General features: G+C 27.4%; 2 protein-coding genes across 2 annotated transcripts in view; both read right to left on the reverse strand.

Moving 5' to 3' along the window:
- Positions 1-247: 247 nt before the first annotated feature.
- LOC105364505 (zinc finger protein 534-like) lies at positions 248-8000 on the reverse strand. The gene is made up of 5 exons (XM_011502438.1): positions 7989-8000; positions 7818-7925; positions 7091-7160; positions 6539-6739; positions 248-537 (listed from the first exon to the last, which is right to left on the reverse strand). The coding sequence occupies exons 1-5, from the start codon at positions 7998-8000 to the stop codon at positions 248-250; spliced, it is 681 nt and encodes a 226-aa protein (XP_011500740.1).
- Positions 8001-11611: 3611 nt separating this feature from the next.
- LOC105364514 (uncharacterized) overlaps positions 11612-17554 on the reverse strand; it is a 484373-nt gene continuing 478430 nt past the window's right edge. Inside the window, 1 exon segment of the mRNA XM_011502449.1 lies at positions 11612-12449. Within this exon segment, the coding sequence (XP_011500751.1) occupies positions 11638-12449 (812 nt within the window). The 3' untranslated portion in view covers positions 11612-11637.

Here is a 17554-nt window from a genome sequence, read left to right on the forward strand (position 1 = left end):
ATTCATACTTGAAATCATAATGAAATAGATAACGACAAATAGATTTGATTTTCGAATAGAATAGACTCGAGCCGAGCATCGCCGCTTAATCAGCCGCTCGACAATCCGATTATAAGAAGTTTGAGACATGTCGCGCGCATCTCGGCGATCCCATCGGCACTTCCATCGCGTGAAACTGGAGCGACGGCGATGAGAAGGCTGTCGACGACTCGGCCGACCGCATACCGTCAGACGCGCGCCCACGTCCTCAAGCCGTGTCGGAGAAGACGTTCTTCCCGGGATGATTGGTCCTGATGTGCTGGTAGAGATTGCCCCGCTGCTTGGTCTTGTGGGGGCAATAGGGACACTTGAATTTGGGCTCCTTGCCGCATTCGTGGCGCGTGTGCCGGAGGAGGGTCGCCCGGTGCTGGTAGCCCTTGCCGCACTTGTCGCAATGGTACGCGTACTGGGCCATCCACACGGCCGTGAGGTCCTTGGTGATGGGGAGGCTGCGGAAACTCGGAGCCGCGCGGTTTATCATGAGCATCGGCAGCGAACCTAGGGGAACATATAAGGAGATTTTTTTTATTAGTTGGAGGTCGTTTCGTCGTCGCTAACGAGTGGTTTGGCCAAGCTAAGCTTCTATCTATCTATCCGCACTTTGGCTCGTTTGATTTTGTTTTAGGAGGTAGTGATAAAGCAGTTAGTTCGATGCTTGATCGGTGCATTTGAGAAAGGACGCAGGTTTCGAATTAAGCACTTTCCTCCTGTTTTTTTTTTTTTTTTTCTTTCTTTTTTTTTAATGGGTGATCCGTAATTTTTATGTATGCATGTTTGGACTGATTGGTGTTGTGGCCCTAGTGGCCTTGCATTCATGTGGCTTAACTAACGATTATAATTATTCAATCGCAATAATATTCGTTCGAATATCGTTCACACGAGCTATGTACCATTTGTTCATGTTGACAAAAGTGTTGAAACGATAATGTGAAATTAAAATACATATGTTGCTCATGCTCCTGCAGCATTTTATCTCTACTTACGTTTCAATAACAATGAACGATGTTTTTCATAGGTGTGACAGACTTAAGCCTCCACAGGCTGAAAATTCCTATCAATCATTTTTCAACTAATATTAATTCAAGTCCATTATACTTTGAAATCATTGTCATGCCCCATCCCACCCCTAACCAGTCAATCTTTCGAACATCTCCTCTCCTCCTTCTCGCCTACACGATGCGTGCGATTGTTTTGAACATGAAAAAAAAAAAAAAAAAAAAATAAAAGAATTTTTAATTCGATGCTTTATGATTAATACGTTGATTGCCCGTGTGTCGATATTATAATTAAGCCCGCGGCAGTAAGGACACTCGAAGGACTGATCATTGCCATAAAGTATAATAAAGAAATAAAGAAATGCTCAATTATTATTCTATTCATCGTCAAAGCTTCCTTGACATTTTTCATACTCGTGTTTCGATATAATTATATAAATCTTGCGGTTGAGTACGTAAAATTTTGTTAATCTTCAACTCAATTAGTTATTATATCTGAAAAGAAAAATATATACGGTGATTAGTCTTCATAACTTTTTATGAAATTTCATCGCAAGATACAAGGTAAATGATAAAGAAATTATTTTACCATCCTTCAAATAAAATAAAGAAATAATAAATTAAATTTTATAACATCATCGAAGGCTCTTGGCTTGAATGTAATATTAAATTTTAAATAAATACTTTTCAATTATTGTATTATTATATAAATTTCTTAAATTATGAAGAGTCTATAATATATATTTAATATGCAAAGTATATTCGCACGTTGACGATACACATTAAATGTACTTACAAAAATTAATTGCACACTTAATTTCACCAATTTTCAACTTTATAACGATCATGTATCACGGTAAATAAAGATTTTTAGTTTGTAGCTAATTCATTTTTTTTTTTTTTTTTTTTTTTAAATAAATTAATATAAAAATCTCAAAACGTTTAAAATAAAATGTTAAAAATTCGTATTTAGACAATTATATATTCGTTAAGTTATATGTACATCGTTTACAAACTATAAAATAAAAGCACGCGATTTAAGGCTAATGTTAAGTGCCAAGGATAATATGTTAGCTTCTCTTCAATTGATACCGGAAAATATGTATTTATATATTTTAATATATATTTTATCCGAAAAATTATTATGTCTATTCAATATAGTACCGGACAAAATATATCATATATCGTCAGATATTTCAAATAATTAAAGGGACGCGGAATCACTGTTAATTACCTTTAAATTTTCTCGCCGAGTTCCCTCTCTACGACAATACAAATTACTCGGATAATTATTTAAATGCAGCTTCAAAGGTACTCACAAAGTTTATTTTTCACCTTAAGTGTATTAGAACGTTGCATTATTTACTAATCCAACTAATATATTATGCAACACAATATATCTATAGAGAATACGAATTAAACATTCTGAAAATTAAACATTATATTACATGTTAAATACAAAGGAATTAATAGATTATGAGAAAACTCTTTAATAATAAATTTTATTTTACAATAAATTTTTATTTTAATAATAAATTTTTTAAAACGCAAATAGCAATAACATTACATTTCATTTTTAATTATAATTCAACTGCGTATATGTAAAAGAGGTCAAATCAATTAAATTTTTAAATATATAAAATTTGAATATATAAATAATAAAAATACTATTTTCATATAATTAATTTAATAAATAAAATATAAAAATGTACAATTAAAATTATATTTGCATTTGAAGTACAATGGAAAAAGTATTAATTATTATTACAAAATTTTTACTTTTCAAAACTCAAGTGTGAATTTAAGGATAATTAAATCGTAGATTGTAATTTTATATGGCACACAACATGTATACAATGACTTTTACATAATATTAACTTGTATTAATGAAATAATTTTCACACAGCATACAATATCAGAAGGTTATAAAAAAAAAATTCACAATCAAATAGTTTATTTTATCTGCTATAATTAATTATAATATATCATGAATATTTAAAAAATAATACAGTATCGCTATTTTCGGTAAAGTGTCGTATTAAAAATGGCCATCCAATGCAATAATAATTTTTAAACATTCTAATTAAAATGTCTAATTTTTATTGTTTTTACAAAATGTAAGTGATGTACGAATCAAGCTCAGAATATAGTTTTATAATAAGAATATTTAATTTTCACATAAAAATATTTTTTTATTATTATTCTTGTATCTTATATATATATATATATATATATATATATAAAAAAAAATTTTTAAACTTAAATTTGTTCGCAAAATACATAATAAATGATAGTTTACGAATATTATTCATCAAAGTTTGAAAGTTAATTGCAATGTCATGAATTAATGTACTTAAATCATATAAGCTAAAGACCGTCGAATACTGAGTACTAAAAATTATTTGATTAGATTAGATAAAAATTAGCAGTACAAAATTATTTTAAATTATCGCATACTATTATATTTATCCTGAAAAAAAAGAAATTCCCAAATTTCACTACTCCTATGCATATTTATATTTTTAAGTATCGATACATAAAACCATAAAAAAACAAATAATTTTAATTTCTATGGATTATTTTATGACATCTATGATACACTAACTATTATATATGTAATTCATAAAATGAAAATAAACAAAATTGTCAATTTATTCTTGAAAAAAGCCATAAAACGTTTTATAATTTAACGAATGATAGCTGTAGCCTTATCAAAAAATACCATTGAAACCGATTTTATAATTATTAGCTTAATAATAATCGCATTATATAATCAATTTATAGTTGTACGAATATCGGAAACATTGGCTCGCCAGATTTCGTATAATGCAATATTCAAATTGAAAATTGTAAGAAACGTTACATCGAATTCGGCATAGAGAATACTGATGCTTGGGAAAGTCGTCGTATATAGGCATACAGTCAATCAACTATTTATCTACGTATTAAACAATAATAACAAAAATATAATTTTGAGAAGATTCTCGTTCAAATGCGAAAGAAGCAGATGAATAATCTTCCACGTATAATTAACAAAAGTTATGGAGAGAAATTGAATGGAGGTTGGTTCAAGCGATTCGGAAGCAATTTTGATATTGATACATTCTTAAAAAATAGCCAAATAAAATTATTAAAATGGCAATATTCTCTATGAAATATGTCTACTATAAGACAATTCAGGTCGTACATATAGATGTAAGAAATGTAATCTCAGAAGTGATTGAATCAAAGCAGAGTTTCATTAAATTCATAAAAATTTCTAATAATAAACTATATTTATTAATTATACAACTATACAATTACATTTTATTACCATATCGGTATGATGTCCAAGTCATTTTTTATTGAAATATTTATAAATTGAAAGTGATTTGCTAAAAAATGCAATTAAGATTGGTTCGTGATCTCTTGTCAAATCGAGAAGGATATTTAGAGTAAAACAAAATTTAGTTTAACGAAATATAGTTTACTAGACTTGCGTCGTAGATTATTAATATTCTCAGTACAAATATGAAGTAAAATGATGAAAAGACTAATAACATTTTCCCGTAGGATATCGCTGTTAATGTTATCTTTATGCAGGATGACAAAAATGTCTTAAGGCAAGTCATTTAAATGTAATAATATGCAAATGCTTTAAAAACAGATGCCTTATAATAAATCATAAAAATTCTACAATTACCTAATCAATGTATCTTGCACAGAATAGCAATGTCGATCAATTGTGCAAATTCTTTTCAAAAATTTCGCAATAACGAAATCCAAATTCTAAATACACTGCTTCGACGATAGTACCATATACAGTATATTAACTATTTATATATCAATGTTACGTAATTCATTGCGTTAAATTAAATTAAAATAATTTCGTCATAATTCCTTCATATGGATATTGTTAAAAGCTGCATTTGATTACGAGCATCAACGTGTAAGTAATTCTTTCGTATGGCACAAATTATTTTAAAAAGTTACATTCGTTAACTAGCTAATGTTGAAACAATTTAACTATGAAAGCAATGAATGTTTTAACGTTAAGTACAGTTAGCAAGTCTTAAAGGAGATAGTAGCGATAATTTTGATAATGATTGAAAATTATGTATGGCTTCGGCAAGTCTCGGATTATTACCTAACAAGGACAAAACTTTTACGAGAGACTGTTTACAAATTTACTTATAAGATTAATAAAAATACGTAAAGTTAGAGGATTTAAAAGTGTCATTAAATGGCTATTAGTAAATTTTCTACGAAATAAAGTCAACACATCTATATTAGGTCGTTCCCTTAGTTAAGGGTATTTGTTATAATAAATACGGTTGATGGACATCTGGATTCAATGAGAGAAATAAAAATGCAAAAAAAAAAAAAAAAAAAAAAAATTTTTGCTAGATATTACGATAGTCTTAGTTCAATAAATAATAAAATTAATCAAAGTTTCGTATTATTAAGAGTATTAGAATTATACGAGAAGTAATAAATACGTCTGTTGTAATTGTAATAAAATTTCATTTGCCTTCGATAGATTCATTCGATAGACTCTACACTGGGCTTTTCATTAAACCCGTCCGATTATTCATCCTTATCTTACTTGTATGCTTCTTTGCAATCAATACATATATATATATGTGTGTGTGTGTGTGTGTGTGTGTGTGTATATATATTTATGTATGTATGTATGTATGTATGTATGTATGTATGTATGTAACAATTTAAAATTGCTCTGTGCCTTAAATATTTACAATGTACAATTTCATAAACGGGGTGAATGAAATAGAATAATTACGATGGATTTTCAATTATCGTTAAGCCTGTTTAATCCTTTCTTATCTCACGCATAAATATATTATTTAATATTGTTCTTATTTATACACTAGTTAACTCGATTCTACCTATGTAAATAATTATTATCGATACAATGTACTTATAAAATACGTATAAAACAATGTTTGGCTCCTAAAATATTTAATTAGCGCCGCTTGAATAAATATATAATATTAGAGTAATATTTACTAAGCTTTTACGGAAATCAGTGTCGATTAATAGATGTAAATAGATAGTAGAAGGAACGTGTTTATTCCATTCGACAATTTAAATATTGTCAATGGAGATTGTGCAATCGATTGGACTAATGCACGAGTTCATAGTGTTGGAATATAGAATTTAACACGGATTTAATTGATGTTACACAGTTTGGCACAAGTAGATATTATTTTACAGGATAAATGAAAAATCCGTAAACGAAAAAACTGACATTGCTTATTTTACAGTCTCTCGTTTAACATCTCGATTTCTTGCATGCACGGCGCACTTAATTCATGTTCACTTTGCTCCCGTAAGTGCAATTGCACGGGACGTCAAGTGTGCCGTGTAGTGAATAAAGTCGGATAACTTATCACGCTCCTTGATAAAATCCATCGTGACGATCAGTTGGGAATTTTACCTTCGTCGCGTGATCCTCGCGCTTTAGAATATCTTATTGAATTTAACAGGCATATAGGGATGCCAACGTTTAACGTGTCGATTGATGTTGGACGAGTAATTGTCTTTCTTGTGACAGTAAGGGCAGCTATAGCGCGGGGGCGGACCACACTTGTGCCTGTGCAGATCGGCGATCCTGCGGAATCCCGCACTGCAGGTGTTGCAGACATAGTTCGTGAAGTCTGGTGACGATGGCGATGAAATCCAGGCCTCGGGTTTCGCACCGATTTCTGAAAAAAATAAAGTACAAAGAGGAATTAGCGAGGATTTGTGTTGATTCGAGTTGGCACTATTGAGTGTCGTGTGCAATACGGATTTTCCTACGTGGTTTGAAAATTGTTATTGCAATTGTTAATATGCGATTATCGTTGTACCGTCCACGTATACGTCGATTAAATTCTCATTGTATAGTTTAGATTCCAAAATATCCGAGGCCGTTTATTTGAATCCGATTAACATTTATTTTACACAACATTTCTTTTAAATTTGTGTCAAATTTATATTTCTTTTCTCAGAAATACTTGATTTTTTTTTTGTTTTTTTTTTTTTGTTTTGTTTTTTTTTCTCGTTAACTAAATTACCTGCAATATAATAATGATTTTTCTTAATTTTTTCTTTTACAAGAATTATTGCTTGTAAAATTTGCATATGCTAATGGGCAGGTTAACATTTCTCGTATGAAACACGGAAAATCGTATTCTCATAACTAATTCTCGCACTATAAAATTTTATATGTTGGAATTAAGCAGTTGTATTAATGTTTAAATTGCGTATTTAAGATGATATACCTATTTATGTCAGACTACAATTAAGGTAAGATAAGAGTTCAATTTGTTTTATGTTGCGATTCGTCTCAATTCAATGTACTTAAACAGGTCTATTTTTTATGTATACTACATCGGTAAAATTGAGAATTATCATTGAACAAAATCATAAATACAATTGTAAATAAGATTATTTTTTAATTAGTAAATATTTCGACAAAAAATTGTCACTTCTTCTTACATGAATTAGTATGTCCATATAGTAAACGGTCGAATTGCGAAATAATGTATAATGACAGGGCATTTGCTTGTACAATTATCTTATCCTATTGTTATATCTTCTATGGCATTAAATTATTATTAACATGTTCCTTAATAATAATAGTAATAATAATTATTTCTGTCCCAATATCGTTCAAAATGTACGCCTATAAACTTGTAATCGATACGTCAATATATATTTGTCAACCAAACAAGTTGATTAGGATGTCACTGTTGTAGTACGTATTTATCGGTTTAGTGGGTCAATAATTGCAAAATTTGCCTGTAAGGTGACCAGTTGTAAGACGACAAGGAGTACGAAGACAATTTCAACAAATTTTGCGTGGGTCACTGTTCTTTCATCATCAATGTCGATGAGTTTGGGCAACGGCTGTAGAACAAAAAAAAAAAAAATCATTGAGTAGTTATACTAGGGACACGAAGAGCATTATACTACATTATACATTGTAGTAAAGAAAGCAAGACAAATATGTTTACATTTTTTATTCTCATATTTATAATACAAAAATAACTTTTGATAGGATCGCATGACAAATTTCGTCTTTAGAATATTATGTTATAACAAATTGAAGTCTGAAAGCGTTTTAAGATAATATTCATAGTCATTGAGTTAGAAATCGAGCGATAGAACATATTATCAAACACTTTTCAAAATATACATTAAAATTGCTCCTTAACATCTTTAATAATTAAAGAATTATTATATTTAGACAATATTTTTGACTGGCATGGAAAGCCCCTTACAAATATTTCTCAAAATCGATAATAATGTGAAATTAATTTCTAACATATTTCTTTTTCGATAAAATAATATAATTGCTTGAATATTTGTTATCCATAAGACCAACATTAATCCACGGCTTATTAGTCTTATACATCAATTTAATAAAAATATATCCGGTTACATATATTTTTATGTAATGCAGCCTCTCTTTATATACCTTTTATTATTTATTGACAAATACACAGTTTATTTATTATTTATTCTTATTTTAAGGATTAAGTGTTGACATACAGATTTTCATTATATTTTTAATAAAGATATTAATCTTAAATAAAGATAATCATAAAAGACATTTTTTATGTATATTTACAATTGTAGTAATTTTCGTTGTTAACTGTGGAAATTGTTATATGGTGACTGAAAGTATGGAAGATAGTTGCGTTACTATTGGTCGAACCACATTATTCGTCATATATAATTAATTGTATAACTAGACTTTACAGTCTTGAGAATCTTGACTGGCACTGTACCAAACGACTAATTATTATATTCTATGCGATTAAATCGAATAAGTGAGAAAATGAAACAAGAGTGGAGGGAACTTGATTATTTATTAAGGAAATAATGCTTATTATTGTATGTTACATTAATTCACGCATTCTTAAATACTAGTATTATTTATTGTAAGCTCAATCAATTCATTTTCATTATTATGCGCAATAGTAATTAAAATATGTTTGTTTCGCAAACATATGATATTCCAAAAATGATAATATTAACATTTAGAGAATTACATTATTCATATTATAGTATAAAACATTTCAATAAAACAAATAAATATAATTACTAAAATATTTCAAAACGCAATACAATTGCTTAAACGAAATGAAATTTGTATTAATTATAAAGCACTGGAATAATTTATGAACCACATTTATGAATATATCAAGATATATACGAATTAATAATACTCGTAGACGTATTGATAAAAAAATGTTGGCATAAATTATTCTCATATTCATAATGCTATTATTGCTACTGCTACTACAACTATAATAATAATAATAATAATAATAATAATAATAATAATAATAATAATAATAATAATAATAATAATAATAATAATAATAATAACAACAACAACAACAATAACAATAATAATAATAATAATTATTATTATAATAATTATTATAATAATAATTATTATTATTATTATTGTTGTTGTTATTATTACAATTATTATGCGAATAATATTTGTGAGAATGAATTATAATAATGTTGCGATTAATAATTATTTTAAAAAAGATATTTAAATGGATAAAAACTTGTAGTACAATCAAGATAGAATAAACAATAGTAAAGAGCTTTACAAAAAGCTTTCACTTGTCAAAGTGAAAAATCTTTAGAATTTGCCTGTAAGGCAATATTCGTTAAAAATAATAATAATGAACGATATAGAACTTAATAAACTTAAATATAAGCTATTTCATTGATACACAATGGAATTACTTAATCGATCAACTAAGAGGATTAGAGAGAGAAACATTCAATCGAAAATTATTTAAAGCTTCTAGATGAATATTAGATGCTAAGCGGAACTTTATTAAAGCTGTAGGATCACCGAATAATAATGCCCATTTTTTACATTTTTATTCACTAAGCACTCAAGCATTGTTTACTTCAAAATTCACATTACTAATAAAGGTCATAGCGGTGAATAATCCTGCGAAGGATTTTGAGATGCTAATCGTGAAGTGCAATAATTTGTATTTGTAATATTGTCGCTACTGTACTAACTACTTTATAAAAAATAACACAAAAAAGTACTGTATGTACTTAATAGAATATTATCGAATATTCGTATTGATTATTAATGAAAAATATAATTGCTTGAGTTAACGTAATGCTAATGTAAGAGATTAAGAAAAGTTATCATATTGCGTCATTTTGCATCCATCAGCTCGATGGATATTGCAATTGTAACTTGAAGTATCCGCGTGAGATTGATAAAATTTCTTATAATTGAATTTCAAAATAAATGTAATTCATCGTAATTGTTATGATTCGAATTCACGATCCGACATGTCCATACGTCCGAGCATGTCCGAGGGCTTGCAGACCGAAATTGCAGTCAGGTTGAGACGAGCACATTATCACATTGATTAATCATTTTTAACTGGAGAAAGAAAGACAAACTACACAGATGCTTCGGCTGAAGCTTGGGGCTCGGGTGGGTTGGAAAATCGCCTCATCTCGCTGAATCTAATGCGACGAGCTACGAAGATTACTCGATAGACTGGGAGAATTTCTGCAAACGGTACAAAGTTGTTGAAGCTGAGCGTATTAATGAATAGTTTCATGTTTCTTCTATCATTTCGAATATGAAGGTCATAGTACAACACTCGTAATATCTACTAGTATCGGAGGATGGAGAGATTAATTCATTTTTTTTTTTTTTTTTCAAATATCGTCCAAAGCTATTTGGTACGATTATGTATCGAGCGAAGAAATTTTATTACGTACTATACTCACAGAGATCAAATAGTCAGCGAATAAAACGATCTTGGACGCCTAGATCGATCGACCTAAATGATAATGAAATAGATTATTTTTGCAAAATATAATGCAAAGCGAATTCTTATGACGTTCGGTGCTTTGAAAAAAAAAAAAAAAAAAAAAAAAAAAAAAAAAAAAAGACTGAAAAGCTATGGGCATCGATACAAATAGATAATATATTACTAATCATTGGTTTTCCGATTGTCTAATTGCCGGAGTGGAGGTATGGCTATTTGCATATATTTTGACAATGATAATTAAATGCAAATAATTTTAAATGCTTTAAATGCTACTTTCAGTAAAGAAAATTGTCCGCTCAATGTTATTAGCGAATGCAAAAATACGAAACAGATTTAAATTTTTACAATGAAAGAATTTAATGAAGGAGTTGATTTATGGACGAAAGATTAATGAAATAAGATAAAATTGCTATTGATAATTAAATTAACGATACTTTGGTAGATATTTAAGAGATAAAATTACAAACGAAAAACATTATTACCATACTTTTGTTTTTGTCTAATATATTGGATTTTAGTAATAATTGATATGATTTGTAATCAGAAACTCAAAACATAAAGGAAGGGTGATGATGAAATTCAAATAGTATTTGTAATCAGTGAATATAAGAATAATTACAAAAATGCATCAAGAGATTAAAGAAATTCAAGAAACTAGTCGTTTAATAATTAATAATTAAATAAAATTTAAATAAAATGTCGAAACGATAAGATTACAGATGTAACTTGTGCAGCGGTGCAGCTTCTTTATCTAAATAATATTACAGATTAAAGCTAAACATTTAGACAGAAGTTTTTACATTAGACTGATGTTGAACATTTGAAATGATATTTGTAATTGCTTCACTTTCGTCACTTATGGATAATTTTTTGCGTCGCTTTTCTGATTTTTTATTTAATAAACCTGCCATTACATCCTTTTGTGGAACAGGCATACTAAGAATCTTCGCAGGTCTACCACGTTTTTTCTTCATAACTTTAGCCTCCGGTGCATATGACATTCTCAATTCTTTTATTAACGATTCGAACTTATTTCTTGATTTATTATACGATTTTTGTAAAATCACCATTTGATTTTTTAATAGAGCATCGTAATCGCATTCCTTTATATTCGTGCCAGTCATCGTTTTACGTCGCGATTCTTTTTTAAGCTTTCTTTTATTCAAGGATGTCTTTGATCGATCGTGCTCAAATGCTTGCTGTAGGCTTTTAAGATAATTTGGCGGTCTTCCTGGTCTTTTTTTTATAATATTACTTTCTTCTTTTGGCGGGCGACCCCTTTTTCTTTTTGTTACTTTAGTTACTGGAATTTGCTTTATTTGTGATTCGACGATCAACTTTGTCTTGGCTAATCTATCCAATCTTCGTCTCCCTTGTCTTTCTCTCGTCATTGTCATCACCTGATTATTTTCTTCAACATTACCGACACTTTGTATAGAGTATTGCTGATACCTTTCATTAATATCCACCGTCGATTCTTTTTTCGGTTTTTGGATTTTCTTATTTAAAATTATCGAGTATTGCAATGTATCGGAGTCCTCATTGTTATCGTAATGATTAACACGATTAATTGACATATTGTCAATCTCCAAAACTGAAACAAAGGAAACAAAATATAATTTTAGAATATCGTTCACACATTAACCGAGACTGATGATGCATTCAAAAAAGCCTACAAAACACACAAGCAACTTAATAAAAAAAAAAAATTAAAAAAAAAAAAAAAAATGTTAAATTACACTACTATCAACATAAGAGCAAATGGTATTATTGATAGTAATGCGTGTACTTATTAAGCTGAAATTGTAATGAAGAGAAAATTAATAAAAGCCTCATTTGATAGAAAGTAAGAGATTTATTGATTATTTATTGGGATACATAATATTATTTACATTTTAATGCAAAAATTAATAATCTACATAATAAACTTTATAGCCCTTGTGTTGTTTTCGTATATGTGAATAAATCACAGTAGTCCTTCTCGAACCATATTCACAATATGGGCATCCATAAGTTAACTTTATACCATGATAAGTATTTGAATGACGTTTACAATAATTATGCCAATCTGAAAATTAGAAAAGTCTTCTATTACTTATGGTATTATAATTTACTAATGGTAGTTACAAAATTGTTAGTATGGATTATGCGATTTATCACACGCTATTGTGTTAATATGTTAATCACTAATTTAGATTATTATAGGGACATAACATACAGTTAATTTATTAATTATTAAACACAATTTTCACAATTACAGTTAATAACAAAATATAATATTGATAATAAATAAAGAATAATGTCACATATATTAGTGTAAAATAAAATATATATATTTATTTGTTTAAATTATTTTATAATAATAATAATAAAAATTGATTCGGATTTTAAAAGTTTATCATTATGCATATATGCGTGTACGCGCGCGCGCTCGTGTGTGTGTGTGTGTGTGTGTGTGTGGTACGTGTGTGTGGTGTACGTGTGTGTTAAAACGTAAATTAAGTACTAATATTTCTTACAATTTATAATATTTGCTATCGTCAACTTGTATTTCTAATTTTGACAATTTCAATAAGTAAGTATGTCATACCGATTTTTTATTTTTAATTAATATATTTTTTTTTTATATTTCACATAATTTTTTTCAACGAAACTATTTTTCATAAAGAGAACGTAAAAATAATCAAACAGAATATAATTTCTACGTAATAGTTTAAAAGTTTTAATATTTTTTAAAAAGTTTATTCTAAATAATATAAGCCACAAAATATTATATTACATAAGAACAAAGATAAATTTTAACTGTTAGTTTAATTAAAATATTCAAACGAATATATATAAACATATATTAACCTAATATATCAACTTAATTTTTATTAAATTTTTATAATTTATTTTCATATTTCCTTCATGTCAAACATACAGATATATGTTACCTTCCAAATATTTAAAAAATATCTCGATGGCATTACTTTTATAAATATTATTATATTACAGAATGAAAATTTTTAAATGCCAATCATAATTTTTACTTTTATAAGCAATTTGAATTATTAAAAATTGTGGTTTGTATAATTTCATAAAAATATTGACTTTTCGCCTGATCTTAAATAATTGTCGTACAGTTTTTCTTATTTTAAACATCAATTTCCATAACAGTAATAAATATTTTAACAATTATGCGATTATCCAATTCAGTTCCATTCAACTATCCTTAAAAAAAAAAAAAATTTCCATTATCTTAACAAATAGGTATTTATACTATTGGGATTAATAAAGATTCCAAACACGCGCACGCACACCCACACGCAAAATTGTTCTCATAAAAGTTGCAAATATGATCTTTAAAAAAAAAAAAAAATATAATTGCAATATATTTCGTAGAGGGAAATTTTTTTATGTATTGAAATTTTTTGTTTACTTTTTCAATTTTTTTATTTGACATCGAATTGAACAAGTGTCATGACCTTTTTTGTTTAAAATAATTGAATAATTGAATAATATAAAAGTACAATATATTTTTCAATTCGGTTTTCTATTTTTCTTGCATAGTTTTGTCTACATTTATTATTTCATACTTTTATTATTACACATTATGTGTTAATTAAATAAAGAAGCCAATACATTATACAAATTTTATATTATACGCGTTTTAAAGAGCGGTAAAATAATATTCATTACCAATATAATGACAAACGTAAATAAAAGAGAAATGATAAAAATATAGACAATCGTCTATTAGTTATAATTTTTCATGGTCTAATTAATTTTTAAGTTAAATTAAAAATAGCTCTAACTATAGAAGTCTCTTTATTATTAGCCGATTAGTTTACTTTCTTATGCAATCTACGATAAAAATAAGTAAAAACTACACGATAAAAAAAAAAACAAATGTAAATGGAAAGCAATGGCTTTATAAATTAAAAAGTTTTTCGTAGGCTTACAATCCAGGCATTTTCACATTAATCGATGTTGATAATTTTTCAAAATTGATTCTCATCTACACTCTATTAATTATATCCACATTTTCATCCATGCGGCCGATCTAATTATGATTTTTAATTATTTGATCAGGCGAGAGGAGAGCACCTTAATGTATCACGCTGGAAATATCAGAGATTTTCCCAAGGACTGATGCACGGCATAGTCACACAACGTCTCATCATTGGAATTGATCATTGAACACCATGGTGCATCTTACGTATGTGTTTGTAGAGGTTGCAGCGAGGATAGGCAAACCTCGGTAGAGGATTGTAGTCGTATGTCATGTACTGAACGACGCTAGTCTTGGTGAATGAGCATTTGGGAGACTCGAGGCACTCGCACTTCTTGATCAAATGACAAGCTGACAATCAGATTGTGTGACAGTTTGATTATTTTGGCGTTCGACGTCGAAGCCATTCGACTGTCAATGGGTTCGACCTCACGGCTCCCCGAGCTAAATCTGAAAGAGATCTTATCAATGAGCATAGAATTAATTGGTTGTAAAGCATGGAGCGAGAGATTTTGGCGGATTATAGTTGAGGAAGTAAATATTGTAATTTTTAATGTTTAATGTAGGATTGCAGTATTGCAGGAAGTAGTGTATGAAAAGTATTGTGTATGGATCTCGTAAAACAATAAATATTCTTCGGAGCAATCAATATAATCTGTAACAAAGCAATGCACCTATGAATGAATTTCTATTATCATATTATATGTATCATTTAATGAAAATGATAATGAAAATGCACGTCTCTTACCGAAATTTTCTTTCATGATTTATTATAAAATAACGCATAATACATTATTTTTTAAAATTACGAATTTAGCAGTATGAAAATATTTATTATTAATATTGTAGAAATTTTAAACAATAATTGTATAGCTTAAATACAACTGTTCATATTTTATTATTGCACATCAATGATAATTTTGTTATCCAAAATTATATTAATTGAGAAAGTCTCTATATTTTTATAGAATGAAATAAAAAAAAAATCAATTGTTTTATACACAATATCTTTGTTTATAACTACATAACACATGTGCATAAATTAAAATAATATATCAAAAGTAAGTAGAATAATTATATATTAAAAGTATTGTTAATATTTTTTTTTTAAGCATTTGTTTGTTTGAGACTTCAGACATCATCATTCATCATCACTTGTAATCGTACACTCTACGTAATAAAATAATTTATTGGATAATTTCATATTTATACTTGTTTATGGAATAACTGTTGCGCATTCTTTTTCAATAGTACCGAATTGAATTTATGATGATTACATTATGAAACATTATTTTTGTTCATCAAATGGATTGTTATATATAAGAGTAGTGAATAGATAATAATTTTAAAACTTGCTAATTTCTTAATAAATACTATTATTAGTATTAAATTTTGTTTTTAAGTTAAAATTAGTTTTTATATATACTTATGACATTTATTTTTGTCGTAATATTTTTATTTAATCTTACTAAGTATCTGATGTTTATGCAATAATTGTACACTTATTTTATTATATAAATTAGTGAATACACATTTATTGTTAATTGTCTTAAATATTTATTAATGTTTTAACAATTTAATAGTGTAAATAATATCAACGTTCTTTAAGAAATTTATAATCTTAAAACACAAATATTGATAAATTTTATTAAAATAATTTTTATAGTAGCGGAGATTGAATATACAGGAATTTATGTTATTTTATTATCTTAAAATACGAATGTGAAATGAGATTTTTATTTCTATATTCATTAACATTATCAAAATAATATAGTACAAAATTAATAAATTAATAGTTCTTGCCTTTATCGGCCTATCTTATAAAATATGAGAACTGTAGTGCATGAAAATGTTAATAATCGTTAATAATAAATCAATTCATTTTCTAAATTCATTAGATAAAAAATCTCTTTTTATATTTTCATCATCTGCATACTACTAACTAATCTTTCTCATTTTGTAAATTATAAGATTTACTTAGAAATTACAATGCTAAATTTAACATTTTTATGTTTTATAATAGAAATTTTTGTTCTTTTTTCTTTGAGGCGAATATTAATTTAAAATAAGTTTATGTGAAAATTAATCTATTGCATAAATATAGTATCTATAACACTCGTTTCCATAACTGAAAATCTCAAAACATTTAATGTATTTTGTCGTTCATTTTCAAAGAAACGTTTAAGAGAGAATGGTGATGTTTTTCATTTACTGTCTCTCTTACATTACCTAGTTATTCGATCCTATTAGGAGCTGATGAATTTGTTCTTGTTTATTAATTATATTTAATAAGAATGTTCATGATCTACACTGACTTCGATTTTATTTAGAAAAAATTGATATTTCTTATAATTTACGAATAAAGAATAATGTAAAAGATTAAGATACGTATAAGTTTCGAAAAAACGTATTTAACAATATAATTTCGATAATGACAAGAGGTGTTTGTAAAAATATTTATAAGTCCCTGTATAAAATTTATACATGTTTCTAACGTACTTAGTAAAAAAAAAAAAAAAAAAAAATTTATATTTATAATATAGTCTTAATGAAAATATTCATACGAAACAGTTATTTCTAATATTAAGAACAGTTAATTAGAAGTAATTTATCAAATTTATCATTATTGACAATTATGTCTCAAGATATATGTAATGAATGATATAAAATCATATTTTCCTTTCAGATATTTATTTTATTTTATA

Source organism: Ceratosolen solmsi, unplaced genomic scaffold (genome assembly GCF_000503995.2).
Source record: "Ceratosolen solmsi marchali unplaced genomic scaffold, CerSol_1.0 scaffold10, whole genome shotgun sequence".
Lineage (NCBI taxonomy): Eukaryota > Metazoa > Arthropoda > Insecta > Hymenoptera > Agaonidae > Ceratosolen > Ceratosolen solmsi.